This window comes from Crocodylus porosus, unplaced genomic scaffold, assembly GCF_001723895.1.
Source record: "Crocodylus porosus isolate Cpor-Errol unplaced genomic scaffold, CroPor_comp1, whole genome shotgun sequence".
NCBI lineage: Eukaryota > Metazoa > Chordata > Crocodylia > Crocodylidae > Crocodylus > Crocodylus porosus.
The window spans coordinates 28,690,671-28,713,089 of NW_017728912.1; the positions used below are offsets into that span (position 1 = coordinate 28,690,671).

At 43.9% G+C, this 22,419-nt stretch overlaps 1 protein-coding gene across 11 annotated transcripts in view; it reads right to left on the reverse strand.

The window, feature by feature from the left end:
* Nucleotides 1-22,419, reverse strand: part of ADGRL3 (adhesion G protein-coupled receptor L3) — an 864,517-nt gene that overhangs the window by 377,642 nt on the left and 464,456 nt on the right. For all 11 annotated transcript variants that reach the window (XM_019534224.1, XM_019534215.1, XM_019534217.1 and 8 more), the window contains one exon: nt 1,548-1,657. In XM_019534224.1, coding sequence (XP_019389769.1) covers nt 1,548-1,657 — 110 coding nt within the window. The remainder of the gene's footprint in view (nt 1-1,547; nt 1,658-22,419) is intronic.

The following is a 22,419-nucleotide window of genomic DNA, read 5'->3' on the forward strand; positions in this document are numbered from 1 at the left end:
GCAAATAGGCAGCCTAGTAATTTTGGATAAGGTTCTATATATTTAATCCAGCTCCTACTGAAGTCCCTCTTTCCACTGACCTCAGCAGGTCCCCCATGACAGAAGACATCAGTTTTTGCATCTAGCAGCTTCTTGGGTTATTTTTTCTTGAATTTGTTTCTAATAATCAAACATAAGGATGGCTGCAATATTGACTTCTATGTTCCCCAGGAGGCAGAGGCAGACATAGGGTCCCTTGATAGAAAGTCACTTTTATTCAGGGTTAGAGACTAGGAATTCTTTGTTTTAATTGCATCCCTTGTCTCTCCAACCATCACTTGACAACCATAACACACTACAACTCTTCATGTCACCATAGCAAGCAAGCAGCCACCTTGCTGATGAGAGATGAGTCCTGTTTGAGGACTGTAAACTTAAGTGAGGTGCCTTGAAACTTTTCTTCTGGGGATCATGTCTGCCACTTCCAAGTCACATCCATTTTTACATGGCTTGGGCTCAAAGCACAGGTCCAGGATCTATTTATCAACCCAACTCTGCTTTCGGTAGGCAGATGACTTTGGTGTTATGGCGGAGAAGAATGGAAATTTCCAACATAACTCTTGTTTAGCATTAAAAAACTCTAACAATGGTTCAGTTCTACCTGGCTTGATTATTTCTTACTTCAAACAGTAACATATTCTTTTTATTATTCCTGTCTAAAATATACAATTTTGGACAGCAGGACTGTAACTGTGTGCTATACACCCTGCTGAGGTGAAAAGCAAATTCTAAAGTGTACTTTTCTTTTTAGTAACGCTGATATTCCTCTATTAAATACATAATACTATAACTCCTAATGACTTTCCACCCTTAAAAAAAAGAAAAGAAAAAAAAGAGAGGGAGAGGGACTTAAGAGACTTGTAAGTGATTTGCTTTCATTAGCTTGGAAATTTACAGTTTAGTCATCCCTACCATCTACATTATATTTCTCAATAAATTACCTTCCTATTTACTTTTAAAAGTAAGGAGATGCAGTACAGATGTCACTAATTAAAACAGCATAGATCACTCTGAAAGACTTTGTTATAAAATTACAAGCAGAAAACCCCATAATGAGCAATTAAATGCTAATTAATAACACAGCCTCATCCTGATATAGCGCTTCTCATCTGTAGATTCGAAGTGTCTTACGAGAGGAGGTCACAACCATCATCCCCATGCGTTGGAAAACAAGGCATGAGGAGATTATAGACTTGTCTACCTACACCCAAGGGATGAACCAGATGTAGAACTCAGACTACATGAGTGCTGAGCCAGTGCTCAATCCACTTAGCCATGCTGTCTCATTCTCCTTGTGGTGTTTTTTAAATGTGAGCATGACTCGTATAGAATGACATTTTTCAAATCTGACCAATCAAGTCTTGTACTGTGCATCCACTTTTACCCAAATTTGTCACTCATGGTTTATTTTCCCCAAGGAGGCAGCTCAGTTGATTCAAGGCCGACATAATCTTCAAGCAAAATGAGATCTCTATCCTAAAGAAGTGAAAATATATCAATATACTTACTATAAGGGACGCATTCATACTGGACTTCCAGGTACTTGTATGTTCCTGGGCAGGGGTCTGGGAACACATCAGGGCCTGCTACCACAGCACACTGGGTGCGATTGCTGCATCTGAAAGGCAAAGATGTAGACAGTCAAAATACAGAGAGCACTGCCTGGCCAACTTTCTCAAAAGTGGTTTCTCCTCTCCACCCTTAGAAAGGAAACATAGTATTGAATTTTGTTAACATTTCCCTGTAATTCTGCAAAACCAAAAGATTAAAGCAACCACACAGGAAATACACATTAAAAAAAAAAAAGGCTGATTTAATTATACCACCACCACAAATACATGTAAATACATATTTTATATCAACACTATGCTTTTAAATAGAGCTATATCAAACAAATACAAAGAGATAACTAGCAATCATAACAATTATCATCAAAGAAGCTGTCTAAAGAACAAAACCACTTTTTATACCCAAATATACAGTGTACTCATGTTTGCTGGGAAGGGATTAGGCCAAGTTATTATTACAGGACTGTCTCTGTTCCAAAAACAGATGCGACTTTTGTGATATGATGAATTTCCAAAACGCAAGTGATGACCTTTCTCTCATGGAAGAGGTTAGTCTGCAATGACACGGAGGCATAAGCAACCCTAGGCATACAAGTAGCTTCTTTGAAATCAGCAGGGCTAATTATGGAGGTGAAGTCATTTGCATGCATAAACGGCTGCAGGACTGAGTCCTGAGATCTGTCCTCCATTTAATGCATATGCCTGATTCTTGGCCCTGAATGATTTGCATGTGCATCCAGGCTTCATAATATACATTTGCCCTAGATACCTTTGTAAAACAGCTCACTGATTTTTTTGATGGATTTCAAATACAGATTTATTTAGTAAGCACTACTGCCAAATAGAAAATTCCTTGGTGTTTGTTAAAAAAAAAGAGAGAGAGAAAAAGAAGAGGACAATGTAATTAGCCCTTGATTTCATCCTTTTCCACATCAGAAAAAGAACTCCTCAGGGCTAGATCATTGCAGATCCTTTCTTGAAGATGCAGCTTCCTCTGATGTGACATGGGACCTCTGACCCTACTGTTCTTCTGACAGAAGCAGCAGCAGCCAGAGAAGAACTCTCATTTAGCTCTGGAGTGGAAATGCTTCATGTTTACCTGAGGCTACAGTTTGTCATCTTTAATGAGGATTTCATTTTAGCCCATAAATTAAAATTGATTCATTAGTGAGTGCCGTAAGCTCGATAATTTCTTTAATGTTACAGAAAGATTAATAAAACCTGATATCCCACTGATCAGGCAATTTTGCAGGATAGCAGATAATCCAGTGAGCTGGACTGTGCTTATTTTTCCCTGTTGAGATTTAAGCCAGACGATGGCTATCAAAAGCAAGTGACTAGTTTTATCATATAAATGAAGGAATAAATGTATTAGCTAGAGGGCTAATTGTGTTGTCCTCACCTTTGCTACTGTGAGACAGGTGATTTGGCAAAGGTATCACAGGTAGCTTGGAAAGTGCAAGTGAGCTAGCTTCCAAACAGAGGCTTTGAACCTGATCCAAAATTTCATTTTCACAAAAAATTTTTTACTGAGCTCAGTGTGCCTCAAGATGCAGCAGTCCCCTCTGTGGTTTTGGGATCAGTTCTAGCCATGTTACAAAGAACAAAAGTAATGTGTCTTAATGGTATGGTAGACAGGTAGAAGTAAGGTCTAAGAAATCAGCTTGGGATCGATCAGCTTAAAAATCATGAGCTTGTTTCTTTGTTTTATATGTTAAATTTCAGGTTCTCATATAAGCAAGTGAACCTGGGAGCCAGTGCTTTAAAACAGAAAACCCACCCCATGTTTTAAGGTTTACAAAGAAATCCCAAGGGTTGGATTCACTGGTCCATCAATTCTCTATACATACATTTGAAGAGTAGGGTCTGAATGCAAGCCTGACCCTACCACAACGTTTTGATCTCAGAGAAATCACCAAACAGAGTGAAAGTACCTGAATGTACTTTGTCAGCTAACTTGTAGTTATCACTGGTGGCTTCTGAATGACAGAGGAGGTTGAGAACACTGGAGCACTTGCCACCCACTGGATTTTTTGATCAGTCTCTTGGGGCTTAGACATAGGGCATATTTGCCCTGGTGGAATCAGCCTTTTTAACAGTGTAAACAAGGAACAGACATGGAGCAAGAAGTCCTACATTGGTGTAACTTAACGTGAATCCTGTGCAGAATTATCCTGATTAAATGCAGGGGTAAAATGACAGGTATAACTTCAGTGAGTATAGGCATCATGTGTCCACAGCTATCATAGGGTGGTAAGTTCCTGTAGGCAAACAGATTATTACCTTCTCACCCACTACTAAATGGCAGAGCACTGTAATAACACCTACTGCAAGCAGTTACCCTAGATTGCTTGCTTTGGATCCCAATGTAATTTATATTGATATATGAAAGCAAAATAAATTACACTTGGGTGATGTAGCATAGATGGTAGGGATGACTTAATTGTAAGTTTCCAAACTGCTGAAAGTAAACCATGTGCAGGCTTCTTAAGCTGCTATTTTTAAAGGATGAAAGTCATTGTGGGTTACAGTATTTAATACAGGAATCTCAGAGTTATCACAGTTAGGATCACAATCTTTGCTTGGGCATTTATGTACAACTCTACTTGACCTCAAAGGGGACACTACTGAGGATGCAGCTGGTAGGAAAAGACAGGACAGTTCCATCTCCACTGTAATATCCCCAATCTGAAGGAAGGCTACTTACTCATGTATGGTTTCTCCTATATACGTCCACAGGACCTGCAGGGGAAGAGGGCAAGGTCTGCCCTATATCTCAGCCTGACCTTCCAGGAACCACACAAATCCCCTAGGAAATTGGGGAAGCCAGAGCCACATGCACTCTGCAGTCCTGGAGCTTCCTGTATTTGAGAAGACCAGACCACTAGAGGTAGCTCCTATCCCTGCCATAGATGGAGCCAGGTATGGAAAGGTATCTTCAAAGGAAGAGGGATAGGAAGAGGGATGCCACACGAACCCTGACCCTGCACAGCATGAGGTTGCTAAGTCCCAGTACTGCTGGCCCTGGAATCTTTTCTCATTGCACATCTTTGGAGGAACAGAAGGTTGCTTAGGGAGACAGCCTAAGCATCTTGGCAGTGATATGTTCCATTACATATATTATATTTTGCACACACACAAACAGAAGGAATAAAGGTTCTTCCCACAGGCCCAGGTAAGGTAAACTTCTATAAATCAGTATAGTATTGCAAACCCAAAGTGGTTGCAAATTAGGAGTCAGACCCCAATCAGTCATGGGACTCACTTAAAAATCACAGCATTCAAAAATAATACATTTTGGGAGGTAATGGGGGGAGCAGGGTTTCTGTGCCGCCTGTTTTTCACATTTCTAGATGTCACATTCCAAAGCATCTCCCTGCAACCAGGAAATCTACAGACTTAGAAAAGAAAGCACATTGAAATTCCCATGAATTACTGGTTCCCAGAAGCTGAGGATTTAAGGGGGTAAAAAAACCCTCCAAGTACTATGAATAAATCACCCAAGGTTGCAACACTGATAGCACAAATGGCACTGCCTCTTCTACATACGGATTTCAGAACAGATCCTATTTGTAGCAAAAACTTGTCCTGCACTTGACATTTTAGCTTTCCTTTTACTGTAGCAACATAAAATGTTCAGCTGTTCATCCTAACAAACTTGCAGAGAAAGTCAATTAAAGGGGGAAGGGAGGAACAAAAAAAACAGTATCTGTTGAGCCAGCTGTTACTGGCAGACTATAAGAATTTTAAGGGGAAAAACAAAATAAATGCTCATTGTCACTGGTATGCAAGAGTTGTGCTTCTACTTTTCCCTCTTTCACTACTGTCTCACCACCCTTTAGTTCTATCATGTTTCATTCCAGGCAGATTAAAGGCCCTACTGACAAAAGGCTGACACATAGGAAGTGACACAGAAAAAGAGATGTGTGGGTAGGCTTTAGAAGAGGGGGAAAAACATGTAATCATTGCTTATTCCAGCTCTAGCAACCCAGCTCACAAACAGCCATTGCTGAGTGATTGAGCTCTCCTTGGTTATCACAGGATTATGTGCCAAACCCTTTGATTGCTTGGCATTAATTGCAAAGCAAGACTCCTGTTGTTTGCTGAGATGCATTAAGGCAAATGAAGACCAGGAGATAGATAACTCAGAGGATTGGTAATAAATATATGCATGTCTATATTCATATCCAGCCCAAGCCAGAACAAAAAGTTTTCACTCTCAGAGGGCTGCTTGGTGACTTACTGAACATCAAAGAACTCTTTGGAGTCCAGTACCTAACAGATGTACACCCTTATTAAAAAAACAAAACAAACAAATGGCATAAAGGATGTTTGTGCTTGTGGTTAAAGTACAGTAAACCAGACTGATTTTTCCCTAAATTTGATGCAAACAGTCTGACTCAAACCAAGGCAGGCTATAATACACTCTCTGCCTATCTCAAAGCAAGGGAATAATGCCAATCAAATGCAGCTGACAGAGAATGGACTGGACTTCTTCAACATAAGGCATAAAAAAAAATGGTGGAGCTCCTTTAGGCAGACTATTTCGTAGGCAAATCTTTTGGCTAATGCAACTGAGGTTGTAAAAATCAAAATCTAGTGAAACTAGCTATAAAGGGATCAGCATACTTAAGTATTTCACTTCTGAGGTCTCAGATCCTAACCTACCAGGCAGGGTCAGAAAGACATACTCCCCTTTAACTAAGTATAGTAAATGACACACTTGGCTTTATAGCAGGAGGGTTTATCATTTTGAGCTCTGCTATGCACTTGCTCATACTGCCTGGTTTTGGACAGAAGCCAGGCTTGAAAAGATGAACAAACAATAGCAGAGAACTTACACTTGGGAACCAGAGATGAATCTGGAAGATGACCTCAAGGACTCCAGTCTTTTCTCCACTGTTGTGCCAGCCTCCCCATGTCTACTCCTGAAGGGGTTTAGGACAATATGCTCCTGTGCCTCCCTTCATGGTCTGGCCCCTCCTATTTTCTACAAATCCAGCAAGGGAAGGGCCTGGAAGAAGCAGCTCATAAACAAGCTGCAACTTCCAAAAAGAGTGGGACATAGTGTCCCCTAGAAGCAAGAGGCTGCAATCACAGGTAGCTACCATCTACAACAGCAGTCCTAAACCTTCCCTTCACAACTTTTTTTTTTTTTAATTTAGTGACACTGGTTGAGAATCACTGTTGTGCCACTGCTGCCACAGCCAGGTAGAACTACCTGCTATTGCCTTGAGGGAGCAAGACTGGGAAGGACTGCAGAAGTAGTGTGCCTTCTTGCCTGCATTATGGTTAGCTGATAAACCTAAAGCAGTCAGGAGCACCTTTTCTTGCTGCAACCCTTCCCAGTCCAATCCTGTATGCTCCTCCCAGAACCAGAGGCATGTGGGATAGTTCCACCTACCTCTGTTTCTGTGAGGAGGGTGAAGGGACAGTGTGTGACTGCATATGACATCTGCTCCAGACGGTCTGGGGCTAGTGCCGTGTGCAGTGCAGGTCCTAGACTGCTGAAGCAGGCACTGTATCTGGCATGGAGGGACAACTCTCCCTCCTCACCCTAACCTTACTGTCCCCACACACACTGAATCCAGTGCCTGATCTGGCTGATCCAGGACTGTGCCACACACAGTGCCTGCTCTGGGACCTGGACTGCACACAGCTTGCAACCAAGAGTAGCCAGAGTGGGCACTGGATCTAGCAGGTGGGGGCAGGTCCTGGACTGGCTCTGTGTGTGTGCTACAAACAGCACAGTCCTGGAGTGGGAGCTATGTGCAGTGCACGTCCAAGGCCCAGAGCCAAGGACCAGTCCAGCATACACCCTGTGTTGCCCTTAGGTCAACCCAAGACCCAAGGGTAGCACCAGGGGCTAGTTGATGGGGCTCTGCAGCCTGGATCTTGGACACTCCTGCTTTAGTTTTACCAGATAATTCTAACATAGGCAGAAGTGCATGCTCCTGGTACAGTCCTTACTGATCCGTCTCCATGTGAGGTACATGGGACAGTCCCACCCATTTCCAACTGTGGCAGCATCTATGTGCCGTGAACAACTCTTGCAGCATCTAAAGTACTATGGCATCTCAGCTGAGGATCCCTTGTTTACAGAGCCAAACCAACGTTCTCTGACCACCTAGGGAACCAGAGGGCAGGAAGCTCCACACTTCCTCCAACAAGTTCAGGAGAGGGCACAGTCATCCTCCCATGTTGAATGCTCTGGGAAGAAATGCACCATCTCTCATTACACCCACAAACATTCATATGTTAAAGTGTGGCCGACTCCGTATACATGCCAGGTATTATACACACGCACACTGCAGAACCATCATTCTGTGTATCTCCTGCCAGCAGGCAATACACAGTGCAGGAGTGTTTCTGTAATAAGGATTAGCTCTGATCAAGAGCTTCATCTCCATATGGAGAGAACAGGGATCATACAGATTGTTGTGGTGTCTCAACTTGAGTGAATAATACCAGCTCTGAACTCCCAGGAATCATGAAGCTCAGTGTTGGTTCTTGACATTTCCTGGTCAACACACCAAGAAGGCTTTTATCATTCCTTCAGGGAAAAATGTTGCTAGCTGTTGGAGCTGCTACATGGAGCTAGAATTAGCAATACATCTGTTAAAGTGCAGACATGCTTGCTTATACAATGGGAAGAGGCCATGCTGAAATGCCATTAGAGCTCTTAACATTTACACAAATTGATGTTCTACATTCTGGTTGTTCCTGAGCAGTTTAGGTGGAAGCTCCATTTTACCACACCCTGGGCCTGTTCCGCCCCAAGTAGCTACTGATCACTAGTTTTCCATCAGCTTCCTCCTGATATCCTTTTTTCCTATGGCGTTTGCAGCTCAGCTCTAATTCATTTCCCCATCCACCCCAGTACTTACATGGCCCTTTCACTACAGTCCATGAAAACCTTGCCCTCTTTAGTATATGTATCACAACACCCTAGTGAAGCAGAATTGTGCAGGTATGGCAATCCAAGGCACAGAGACAAAGTAGGAAAGTGATACAGGCAGCCTGCAGCAGAGCAAGGTATTCAAGTCATGTCTTAGAGAAGCAGTGATTCTCAGCCAGGGTGCTACGGCACTCTAAGATGCCACCAGATCCTTTGAAGGGTGCAATGAGGTACATGGAGATAACCAAGGGGTAAGGAGATAAGCAGGTAAGTTAAGGAGACATGTGCAGGCTCAGACATATCGCTTCAGGGAGGATCCCCCATCCCCATTGCTCAGCCCCTCTGCAAGGAATTAAGTACTGCAATATATAAATTATGTTTTTAATTGGGTCATTAAATTCACAAAAGTTATAGAAGGGTCCAAAAACGTGAAGAACCACCGCTCTACACAGAAGGACATCCTGCCTCACAGTAGTTCTTTCCTACTTTTCTTTGCCTCTCAAAGTTTTCACATTTGTTCTCTAGCTCCAGGGCAGCTGTAAAATGCCTCGCCAGGCACAGTCCCTCTAATGAACATGCTCTTCAGGCTGCTGGGTTCCCAGAGGAGTGGCACATTGGCATTTGAGAGGAATCTGGGATATCTGCTTAGGCAGTGAGAGAAAAGAAATAATGGCCTACACTTCATCCAAAAAAAAAAAAATAATCACCAAAAAATGTCTACCTCATACTCTGTGTGTCCCCTGCCCTCCTTCCTGCCTGCAAACCTGACTTGAAAAAATATCCTGGAAAATTATCTGACTGATCAAACTGTTTCCTTCTGCTCTGTGGCTTAACCTCTTCTGCTCACAAACCATTTTTCTCAGCCAGACTCCTACCCAGTATCTTCTTCTCCCTCCTAGACTTTACTGTTGTTTATTCACCCTTTGTAAAGAGACATCTGCACCAGTCATCTGATGGAAATGCCTGAGAACCTCTGCTTCACTGTATCATACATCTGATCACATGAACTCCTCCATGTCTTCAGCAGTCTCTTACCGCAATAGATCATAGAGTTGCCTGAGAGGTATCTGCTGGTTTGTCAACCTATCCCTAGAGGACAGATAGCATAGGGCCTCTTCCAATGAGGAGAACTGGCCAACAGGACTAGTGCAGATTATAAACTATCCACTCTTAATGCTTAGTCTTCACCTCCAAAGCCACTATTCTTCTGAGCAGGCCTCTAAAGGGAAAGAGTCATCAGAATCCACTGCAGAACACAGACTCTCTCAGGCTGATGAACAGTCTTCTGCCTCCTCTACCAAAATGTTTGCAGTTTGCGTTCTTTGAATTTCTTCCTTTTCAAATTGTTCTACACTAAGCAAGCATAAAATGGGTAAAAGTAGCTGCAGAGAATTTTGAAACTGCACAGACAATTTTACTACCATGGATGAACAAAATCCACTTACTTAATCACTAAATCACAGCGTTAAAAAAAAAGACTTTGAAGACATGTAAGCATTAAAAGCGCACCTAAGGTGCTTTTATTTTTCCTTTATTTCCATGTGTTATGAGATCTGACTAAGAGTTTTTTTGTTTGTATTTCTACCTGCAGTCATTCTTATCCCACTCTAACTCTTAAAGATGAAAAGAAAGTGAAAACTCAGTAGACAGATTCCTGTCTTCTGTCTGCTATGCAAGTGCTCATGAAAACTGTGCTCACTGCTATGGTTGGTACAGGAAGCTATTCTGGATTCATCCCTTGTGGCTGTGTTTACACAAGACACTGACTGTATAAACAAGCATTAAATGACTGCACAGTAACTTGGGTTACTGTGCAGTAGCACCAATGAACGGCTTTTTTGTGACGCTGATAGCACAGTAGCTCGAGACTATTGTGCCGTAACACCACATCATGCTTGCTGCCATGAGATGATACTGTGCAATCAGTGTCATGTGTAGGTGCAGTCTGTGTGAACTGTCTTACTCTGGTATAAAATGCTAGCACTTTACACCCACTTTCCTAAAGTATAAATGTCCACACAAGGGGTGGAGCAATATGCAATCAGAAGCTAGTATTCATATTCTAGAATTTTTTCCTAATCACTTTCTTCTTTCCAAAAGAGAGGTGGGGAAAGGAAAAGTAAACCCCAAAGGTTTCATTTTTAAAAGGAACACTTTCACTTAAGATCCTTTGGAGCCTGATTTTCATCGTGGCAATGCCACATTCAAAACTTTTCTGAAAATAGGGCAATGGGGCACAGGTCTTCACAGATATATAGACACCTCCTTCCTTCAAAAGGAAGTACCCAGAATTAATGGATATTTTGGTAAGACAGAAAATGAGCTCCTGCCTCACTTCTGAAAAAAACATGTTCTTCACTGTCACTTCTCTCAAGTTAAATTTCCCCCTCATCTTTCAAAGTGTCCTTTAGCATCCCTCAAACGTAGGCATACTATGAAAATTTCCCAATCCAGCAGTATATGCAGTCTTAAGGAGCTGGCACCCCTCTAGAGGGCATTTAAGTAGAACAGCCCCTCATTCCACCTGAAAAATGCCTTATTCATATGGGGAGGGTGGGGGAATTTACATTTGTTTGCTGGTGTTTTTCAGCAGCAGGACTACTAGAAGTGTTCGAGTTCAGTCAGCTTCAGAACCAGATGCAGGGCTCAACCTCACTTGCATCCCCCAATTCAAGCTTAAAAATCATCACCTCATTTCACTGTACTTGTGTCTATTCTCTCTGGTTACATTTTTGTGATTTTTAAGCAAGAACGTTTTTTGCAATGAGGGTGCAGGAGAAACACTTTAAGACACAAACAGCTGCTTACTTCCCCTCTAACATTGAACATTATCTAATATTGACATATTAAAAAAGGTAGAGATTTATTTTGGAAAGTAATATATGTTTCAAGTCTTTGCAGGAACATGAAGCTTTAGCACAGTATACGTGTGGGGTTCATCAAGTCTGAAGCAATATATTTATCAGGACAGAAATGCAAAGATGGCATAAAATTAGAGATCAATTCTACACCAAAGACTTTCAGAATTAATCATCTCAGACATGAATCAACTCCACATCCAGCTCAGCTGAACTACCAATCACTGCAAAAAAAAAAAAGACATGGATGGAGGCTGCTGGCCCTAAAAATTAGGCAGCAATGGAGGGAGACAGGCAGATGGTACAGCATTCCTTTGTCAGCTAAGGGTACAGACAGATGTAACAACTGAACTGTTCCAAAACATCACCGATTCAGAACTGTTTCACAATTGTGGGAAGTGCTGTGACTCCAATGCCAGGGATTGGGAGTGAGCCCCCAGCTTAGCCTGCCTCCTAATAGGCATGTGAGAGGAAGTGCTTGCACATACACTTTGAAAGTCCCAGGGGGATGGGTGACCTAGTGTTGGGGGAATTGTCAACTGGCACTTTTCTGCTTTCCTGTGTTTCTTAAGCACGAGTTCACTAAACTTCAGTAGCCCACAAATGACCAAAGTCTGCAGCATCTCACCTGACATTGGGCTGGTGTGGTGGGAGGGAGTGCTTGCACCAATGTTTTTGGTTCCCAGGTTCTTGAGGGGCATGATGATGGGCTGTGGTCGAGAAGCCACTGTGTGAGAGCACATGTGTTGTGTGAGTGTACTGACAGGACTCACCAGGAAGGTGATCTCAGTGCCCCGACTACAGGCTAATCCTGTACTCTCCAGTCCTCTTATGACCTTATCACCTTACACTCACCTGCTCTGTCTTGATGCGATTTAGTATCTGGGAAGGTTGCCCTACAGTTTTAAAAGGAGTCTGGGGCTGCTATCCTCAGAGCAGTCTCAGCCCCCTGGTGCTTCCCCTGTGCTCTCTTGCTCTCTCTGGCTTTGTCACTGGCCCTATTCATGGCCCCAGCCTCCCCTATAACCATGCCTATGCCTCACAACTTTACTCATTCTCTTTTCATGTGGCCTCCAAGCACACTCACGTATAGGGAGAGGCTCCCCCTACCCCTAATAGCATCTCCTGTGCTCCTTGTGGACACTGCATACTTCAGGAGACTTCTCTAACATGCAGAACCAGAACACCTCATTTTGTCCTAGAGGCAAACCTATATATACCGGCCAGCCCTACCTCTACCAGTCAGTGATCCCTGCTTCTCAGCTCCTCATCCAATCTATTGCCTCATTTACTTTCACCCTGCTGCACAAGAGCTGGGTCTACATTTCTTGGTCAGTTGTCCCACCTTAAGCAGCATCTGTACCAGCTTGCAGTCCTTATCTTACTCCTGGCCTGGAGTTTAGCATCTGTGAAACCTATTGCTAGGCATCTTATTTCCTAAAGAGCCTGGTAGTCCTGCTACTCTACCTGCTACCCTCCCAGGACAGCTTACTACTATTTGTGCCTCTTTTTCCCTCTCTTGCAGCTACTGATCAGAGATTTCTTCTCTGCTGGTCTCAGAGGGCTGAGCCCTTTGTCCTCCAAAACCAAGAGTGCTTGCTTCTCCGGGCTACACAAATTGAGCTAGGGGGGGTGGGTGTGTGTGTGTGTGTGTGTGTGTGTGTGTGTGTGTGTGTGCACATATCACACTAAACAAGGTTCATGGTGAGCCAATTCAAAATAGGACTTTATTTTCACCGTACACTCTTGAACTATTCCACACAGATTTAATTTGGCTCAGACAGCTTGTATTTCTGTTCACTTAAACCAGATTTAAAATGTTCTACGTGTCATGCATGTTGTAGTGATTTGCTATGGTATAGCAACTACAAGAAACAAAACCAGAACCCTATGCCTAGATGTGTGGAGCAAAGCCCAGATATTCAGGCAAGAATACACCTTTGAAGTGAGTTCAAGTCACTTCTCCGACAGGGGCGTGGTTCACATTTGGTGTTGAGAAGTTATTTAATTTTGGGAAGTAACAAAACTGAATCCTTTACCAAGCCAAGTCGAACAAAAGGTTTTAACTTATAATGATCTGAATGGTTTGGTCTTACTTGCCCCAACCCCTCCAAGACCTCGGGGACTGGAGCCTCAGTGGCCAGACAGCAGTGGGCTCCAGCAGTGCTGAACTACACCAACTCCTATAGACAGCAATCTAGCATAAGGGTCCTGCAACTGAAAGAAAATGCCACAGATGCAGCCTGTTCTTGTGCCCATAGTAGTCAGAACTCTTGGTAGAGACAATATCTTTTATTATACCAATGAAATAGTTGCAAAAAAATCTTTCTTTGCAAGCTTTCGGGCTCAAACACCCTTCCTTAGGTGAAGGAGAATGCACAGATTGTAACATTTCTCCCAGGTGGAAATGAACTTATAGAATCATAGAAAGTTAGGGCTGGGAAGGACCTCAGGAGGTCATCTAATCCAACTCCCTGCTCAAAGCAGGACCACCGCCAACTAAATCATTCCAGCCAAAGCTTTGTCTATCCAGGTTTTAAAAACCTCCAAGGATTGAAGTTCCACAACCTCTCTGGGTAACCTGTTCCAGTGTTTTATTACCCTTCTAGTGAGAAAATTCTTCCTAATATCTAACCTAAACTTCCCTTGCTGCAGCTTGAAACCATTGCTTCTGTCATCTGCCATCACTAAAATCAGGTTAGCTCTATCCTCTTTTGAACCCCCCTTCAGATAGTTGAAAGCTACTATTAAGTCCCCTCTCAGTCTCCTCTCCTCTAGACTAAATAAACCCAGGTCCCTCAGTCTTTCCTCATAAGTCATGTCCCCCAGCCCCTGAACCATTTTTGTTGTCTTCCACTGGACTCTCTAATTTGTTCACATCCTTTCTGTAGCAGGGGGGCCCAAAACTGAACACAGTACTCCAGATGTGGCCTCACCAATGCTGAATAGAGGAGAATAATCACTTCCCTAACCTACTGGCAACACATCAATTGAGCCCAGTTTGCCATTAGCCTTCTTGGCAACAAGGGCACACTGTTGGCTCATATTCAGCTTATTGTCCACTGTAACCCCCAGGTCCTTTTCTGCAGAGCTGCTGCGCAGCCAGTCAGCCCCCAGCCTGTACTGGTGCATGGGACTGTTTTGTCCTAAGTGCAGGACTTTGCACTTGTCCTTGTTGAACCTCATGATATTCTTTTTGGCCCAATCCTCCAATTTATCTAGGTCACTCTGAATTCTAGCCCTACCCTCATAGGCAGTGGATATGGGGGGCTAATGGGGCTGAGCCCCCACAAATGCAGGGCAGCAGTAGGGCCGCAAGGCAGCCTGACTAAGGGCTCCCAGCAACTGCAGCACGGGTGGTGAGGGAGTAGGGTTGGGGCTAGGGGAGGGGCAGGTGCTATGCAGCCAGTGGGGTAAGGGACTGAGCCGTGTGTGGCTCATCCGGGGGGTGTAGCTCCTGCAGCTATGTGCACCTAGGGAGGCATGGAGGGTGTGTGCCCCAAGATTTACATGGGTCAGGGAAGGCTGCCACTGGGGCTATAGCTATGGCTGTGGTTGTGCCGGGCTCTTTTTGGGAACGACTTGGAGTGGGGCAGGGCGGGGGTCCCCGGGGGCTCCGTTCCCTCTGGCCTGGCAGTGCACCTGAGACTGGCCCCACTCTGCCCCCAACTCCAGGCCTCCCTGGGCGGTGTGGGGCTGGGCTGATGCAGGGAAGCAGCTAGGGCCAATGCAGGGATGGGGAGCAGCAAATTTGTTGGGGCAGAGGATGCTGGCACCAGGCAACAACCCCGGGTGTGACAGAAGGGGCAGCCATATGGGTGCAGAGGGCCCCAGACCCAATCCTGGGCCCAGCTCAGCTCCACTCCCTCCCAATCCCTGAACAGTCCCCGCCCCACCCTCTCCACACCCGTACCCCCAGCCCTTTCCCCTCCCCTTGCCTCGTCCTTTGCAGCCTGGGGGGGCACATGCTCAGCCCCTCCCGATTTCTTTTTCTCCCTCTGCCTATACTTACCCTCCAGCATATCTAGTATTCCCCCCAGCTTGGTGTCATCTGCGAACTTTCTGAGGGTGCACTCTATGCCATCTTCCAGATCGTTGATGAAGATATTGAACAAAACCAGCCCCAGGACCAACCCCTGGGGCACTCTACTTGATACCAGCTGCCAACTTCTTTCTTGGTAAGAAGTTTTCTATTGCACAGGAGAGAGGGTCAACGGAATGCTTCTCCTGGCTGGCCAGTTCTGTAGTGTAGAGGTTGGTTAGCAGGTATGTAAATTCAGCTCAAACACAAAGCTGGAGCAGGGGTAGTATGCAAGATATTGTAATTAGCCAAACTTCATCATTGTTACAAATAAGAAGCAAAAATTCAGCACCCTGAGACCTGGAGAATACCACTCCTGCTCCAGCCTGTTGTTTGAGCTGAGTTTGCATACTTGTAACCAACCTCTACACTAGCAGTGCTGACCAACCTCTACACTACAGAACTGCCTCAGCCGGGAGATACTTTCCATCGACCCTCTCTCCCATGCAATAGAAAACATCTTACCAAGAAAGAAACAGAATTCAACTCCCTGCTTGTCACTAGGCACCTTTCAGGTAAACAGACTGCTCCAACCTTTTTTGAGCCTAATTTGCATAAAATGATTTTTTCCACCCAGGGAAACCCATAACATCTTTATGTTCTCCTGTGCAATATGAAGTTTCATTTCTACCTGGGAGAAATGTTACAATCTGTGCATTCTCCTTTCCCTGAGGAAGGGTGTGTGAGCCTGAAAGCTTGTAAATAAAGAACTTTTTTTACAACCATTTAGTGGGTCGTCTGAAAGATATCACCTCTACCAAGGGTTCTGACTACTTTTGCCTGTAGACCAGCACAGCTAAAACCTGTATCCTTGTGCCCACAGAACATTCACTGGTTTTAGCTGAAAAGCCCAGGTGGTCAAAGCTATTTAGGTGCCTAACTCCATTAAAATCAGTGGAAGTTAGTCCCTCAAATACCTCTGAGGATCAGGGTTTATGCACCTTAATGACCTTGAAGATTTGGGTGTAGACCTCTACCAAACTCTGCTGTGCTTGGTGATTGCACAATCATTTAACTGCAGCCAAATGGGTTGGATTTTCACAGGGATAACAGAAGGAACTGTTGTGATTCTTTGTGATCCTCCTATCAGATTTCAGCTTCCTAGTCCCATTCTGGCAGGGGTCCTCAAGGAAATGGTTAGATAATTTATATATACAAAAATTATTTTGTTTATATATATACAGATACACACACACACACACTAACTTGTTCTTCCCTTCATTTCATATGCATAAACTATTTTAGCTGAATCTTTACAATAAATAAATAAATATAGGCACAGACCCCAGTATAGAAAATTTCAGCCAAAATGGTTAAAATCTGACAAAGTTACATGTGACTGAACTCAGAGGTTTATAGTGGACAGTATTAGGAAACCTGAACTGTGGTGACACTACCAGCCCCTGCTAGTAATTTGGGTGATTTTCTGTTTAAAACTTCATAACAAGAAATCCCTTAACTTCTGTGTGTGCTTAACAAGGGTGCTTCTCTGTATGCATTATTGCAAATCACAGAAAATAGAGGTATTCCTTGCCTCCCCGCCAGCTAATTGCAAGCCAGGGAGAGAGAAAAAAAACCCCAACCTTGTTGTTCATAGACTTTTTTTTGTGAAGACAGGGCTGTATGCTCATGACTAGACACACTAATATAGCAGAGACATCAATATCCAAGCCTGTTTCTCAAGGTCTATTATACATTTGTAATGGTTTTACAGTAAGAGACAGACTTAATTCATTATTCTTCACAGCAATGCTGCAAGACATCCTTTTCCCTTTCTGAAACACAAAAATCTCCTCTCTGGATCACTGCTTAAAGAAAGAGGCTGTCACAGTGAATAAGTCAGCTAGGAGAATGCTCTTCCCTGTCAATACGTGATATTTCCAAATCAACCCTTTAGGAAGAAACAAAAAGTAATACCCTGGAGAAAGTAAACAGGAAGCAAAGAAAAATTTCACTCATAATAGGAGTCTAAACATGATGATGGTCTCCAAAAGGGGAGGGGGAGACCACAAACTATGAGAAAAGCCTTTGGTTTCCCACATTTGCTTTCAATAATGAACTGCACAAAAGCAAACTGAAATCCCTTTTTGTCTTTAGCTTTCAGAAACAAAGAATTCCTTAGCAGAAATATGCATTTTTTTCTTGTAAAGGATGAAAGCAAAGGATCTAAATGACAGGCAGATAAAAATCCAGGTTCTCTATAACATTTTCTTCATTATGAATGGGCTTTTTTATTGATCTTTCTAAGCGTGGAGAAGCTGACTTTCTAACCTTTCCTGTGATATAATTATCTATGATGTGTAATGTTTGCACAGATGGGTCCCACTACACACTGCATTTTGTTGTTTTATTGACAGGTTTTAATTATCTATCCAGGTGCCCAGAGCTATTCGATAGGCATCTTCTTGTGCAATCAAACTAAAATAAATATAGACATGCAACGCTTCTTTACTGCAGCTTTTTCACAGATCTCTGTAAAAACGTGCCAAAATGATAAGTTCCAGCCTTACCACAGGGGAACACAAATATGTATTAATTAAAACTAAATCTTGTCAGATTTTACTTGAAAAAAATTCCCTCTGTCTACCTTCAGCCCCATTTTACTATTATTTTGCATTAAGGAGAAGAGAGAGGGGAAGAGAGAGAAATCCTGACTCTAAGCATGAGGGTCACAGATTACACAATTCCAAAGCATAAGGGAGGGCATGGGCAGATATAACGACTGCATTGGTATCAAAGGATACCAAGACAAGCTGTTAAGGGTTGGATGATTCTGTAGCGAGAGAAGTACAGCAAAACCATTCAATTTTATCTACAGCCAAATTTAAGGTGATTTAGTTCAGTGGTGCTCAAGCTTTTGATCCCATGGGCCAGAAGAGTGGTACTGGGTTAATCCATGGGCCAGATGGAGCCATACATGCCAATATCAGGCCCTGGGGCCCAGCACCATTCCCTCCTGCTCCTGTGCTCCAGTACCCAGGAGCCTGGTGCTGCCTCCTCCCAGCCCCCATACTGGGATTGGGCCCAGACCTGGAGCTGCCCCCACCTGGGCCTGCACACTGGGATCCAATGCATGATCCAGTGAATAGGGCATGGGGCTTGCTTTAGGTCCAGAAAGTTTGTGGCAGAAGAGTGGTGGCACTGCTCCCCTGTCACCAAATTTCTGGACCCATGAGGAGCCCCACAGGCCAAATGACAAGGCTCTGTGGGCCAGATCTGGCGTGCAGCCACAGGTTGAGCACCCCAGACTTAGTTCATTTGTATGGCTACAGAAGCATGCAGATATAGCAGTTATGCTGTAACTGCTAATATGCTCATGAGTGGCAGCTCACCCTCCCCTTTTAAAATGGTTAGAAGTTGCCCTTGGTCATACCTTGAACGTGCAAGGACAGGTCCCAGTGGGCTAGTCACCACCCTTCCCAATGTAAAACAGCATGGACCTTCATTGCTGTCTAGTGGAGGCTCAGGTATTTGCTGCAGTCCTCAAGCTCTGAAAGCTTAGTTCTTTCAATACAGCTCATCCTTTTAGATTCCAGAGGTACATGGTCGAATCCTCACCAACAACAATCCATCAATGGTATTGTTCTGCACTCAGGGATAGAAATGTAACCACAAAAGCAGCCATTTCTTCGGATCATCTGAGTATATTAACCAATAAAGTTTCTGCCTTTGCAGTGGCAGGGCATTGGCAGTGTCCTTGTCTCTACTGTTTTCTTTTGTTTTGTTTTTATTCTCCCAACCTCTTGCTCCATTGTAAGGTGCTTCAGGTTTTGTTTCTGTAAGACGTTCTGTGCCTCTCATGTGCAGAGTGAGCAATGTTTAGGACACTTAGGAAAAATGGTTGACAGTTAATGTAGGGGACTGGGCTCCATAGCCTGGGAGGTCCCTCCCTTTTCTGCATTCCTAAAAGGAAAGCTGTGAGATGGAAAAAGTGGGAGGATCTTTTTGAACTGAAAAAAGGCAAATAACAGGCAAGAGGCAGCATAGCCAGATAGGGCTAGCCCTGGGTAATGTTTGATTCTATGGCACATTTTACCTCTACCTTTTTAAAAAAATAAACAAGCCTAGATTTCATGAGGTGTCACAGCATTTAGCATCTCCCTTTACACTTCAGTGTAGTCCCCCTCCTAACACCCTTTCATCCCTTACAAACCTTTTGCCATTCACAGCCAATTTTTCCACCACTAGCTTTGCTTCTGTGTAATATTATTTTTACTTTTCTTCTCTTCCCCTCCATTCTTTTCCTCTGTTGCATTCTCTTTCCCCTTCCCCCAAGTTTTCATGCACACCCTTCTATAACTCCTTTCCTCTCTCCTACAGAACATAATTGTAAGCTTCTGGGTGTCTCTCCACCTTTATACCCTCTTATATCCTTCCCTGTCTTCCATGGCAAGAACTCCCACACTTCCTTTCTACCTCATTGACAATCCCTTGCAGTCAAGAATAATTGTCATCCATGATTGCCTTATCTGTGGGTCTAAAGATGGCTGACAAGGCTAATCCTGGATCAACAGGTTCCACTACAACTCGGGCAAATGTTTCCATGAAGGGTGGGTGGGTCTGGATTTTTGTTTTGGTCCACAACACACTGTTTCTCCCACTCTCAGTTTTCTGTCTCCTGTTGTCCTTGTGAGGTTTCAAAGTACTGAGATCCTTGTAGCAGACTCTTCCTCCACTTGGGGCAGTCCTGGACATTAGGCTCCCATGATTTGATGTTGATACTGCATTTTTTCAAGTTGGCCTTGAGGACATCCTTGAACCACTTTCTCTGCCCTCCTCTTGAGCATACACTTTGACTGAGCTGGGACAATAAAACTTACTTCAGAAGTCTGGAGTCAGATATCTGGATGATGCAGCTGACACAGCGAGGTTGATGTTGGATGATCATTGCCTTGATGTTGGTGGTATTTTCTTACTAGAGGACAGTAATTTTGATGCATCTCTCTTCCCACTGGATTTGAAGGATCTTCCACAGGCAGAGTTGATAGTGCTTCTCCAGTGACTTGTGGTATCTCTTCCATATTGTACATATCTCAACTCTGTACAGTAAGGTAGGGATCATGACTGCTTCATAAACCATGTGCTTGGTTTCAGATCTGATGTTGTGATCTTCAAACATCCATTTCCTCAGGCATCCAAAGGCTGCACTTGCATGTTTGAAGTGATGTTGGATTTCTTCATCAATGTCAACCTTCTGCAAGAGACTGTTTCTGAGGAACAGGAAATACTCCACGTTCTCCAGAGTCTCACCATGAATCTGAATTGCCAGAGCTGGGGACTACTCATTATGAGCTTGTTGACAGAGGACCTTAGTCTTCTGAACAATAAGTGTCAGTTCCATTTTCTTGTATGCCTTGGTAAAGACATCAGCAATAGTCTGAAGCTCTGCTGCCAAGTGAGCACACACTATGGCATCATCAGCATACTGGAGCTCAGCGACTCATACCATGGCTTGGAGTTGCTTCAGATTCAACAGTGTACCATTCATTTGGTAGTTCAGCTTCACTCTGCCTGAAAACTTGTTGGTGGTCATATGTAGCATCCTGGTAAGGAATATTGAGAAGAGTGTTGGAGCAATGATGTGGCCTTGCTTAATCCCACCATAACCTCAAAGGCATCTGTGATAGATCAGTTACTAAGAACTGCTCACATAAGGTCAAGAAACAGGAAAAAAAAAGGATGATGAATTTCAGTGGGCATCCGTACCTCAGAAGGTTCCTTCACAGTGCTTCTCATTCGACAGGTGAGGGCTTTCATGAGGCCAAAGGCGACCATATAGGGAGGTTTATGCTGTTCCTGGCATTTTTCCTTCAGCTAATGAACTGTGAAAAATCATGCCAGTTGTATCTCTTGATGCCCTAAAACCACATTAAGATACCAGGAGATCTTCAGCAAATGGAAATAGATGGTTCAGGAGGGTTCTTGCAATGATCTTTCCTGTAGTGGACAGCAAGGTGATCCCTCTGTAATTTTTACAGTTGGAATTACCTACTTTCTTCAAGACTGTAATGATCATGGCATCCCTGAGTTCATCTGGGATTTCCTCATCATTCCAGATCTTTGAAATAATGGCATGGAGCTGTGATGTGAGCTCCTCTCTCCCTTGCTTGAAGAATTTGGAAGGGATTCCATCAGCTCCAGATGCCTTGCCTTTCTTCATCTGCTTCATAGATTTCATAGACATTAGGGCTGGAAGGGACCTCGGAAGATCATCAAGTCCAGCCCCCTGCCCGAGGGGCAGGAAGTCAGCTGGGGTCACAGAATCCCAGCAAGATAAAAATCCAAATTTCTCTTGATGGTGTTCAATGTAGGTGCTTGAACCACCTCCGATGGCAGGCTATTCCAGGTCTTGGGGGCTCAGACGGTAAAGAAATTCTTCCTTATGTCCAGCCGGAAGTGGTCTTGCAGTAGTTTATAACCATTCGACCTCGTCATCCCTTGGGATGCTCTGGTAAACAAGAGTTCCCCCAGATACTGGTGGTCACCCCTGATAAACTTACAGGTGGCCATCAGATTGCCCCTGACCCTGAGCTTTTCCAGGCTAAAGAGCCCCATACCTCTCAGCATGTCATCATAAGGTCTGTTTTCCTGACCTCTGATCATGCATGTGGCTCTTCTCTGGACTCTCTCAAGCTTTTCCACATCCTTTTTGAATTGTGGAGCCCAAAACTGGATGCAGTTCTCCAGCTGCGGCCTCACCAAGGCTGAGTACAAAGGGAGAATGATGTCCCAGGATTTGCTTAAGAAACATCTATGGATGCAAGCCAGCCAGGCAATATACATTGCCTGTTAGATTCTTGGGGCACTCATACTATGCAAATAGCTTCCTGCCTGTAGCAGGGCACTACGGTGCCTGCTACTGATAATAGGAAATGGATTCAGCTGCCATTTATTAGGGCGGCAGATGGACGTTGACATGGGAACTAATTGGATCAGCTGACCACCAGGGGGTGAGGTTTGGCCTTCATAAGCAGG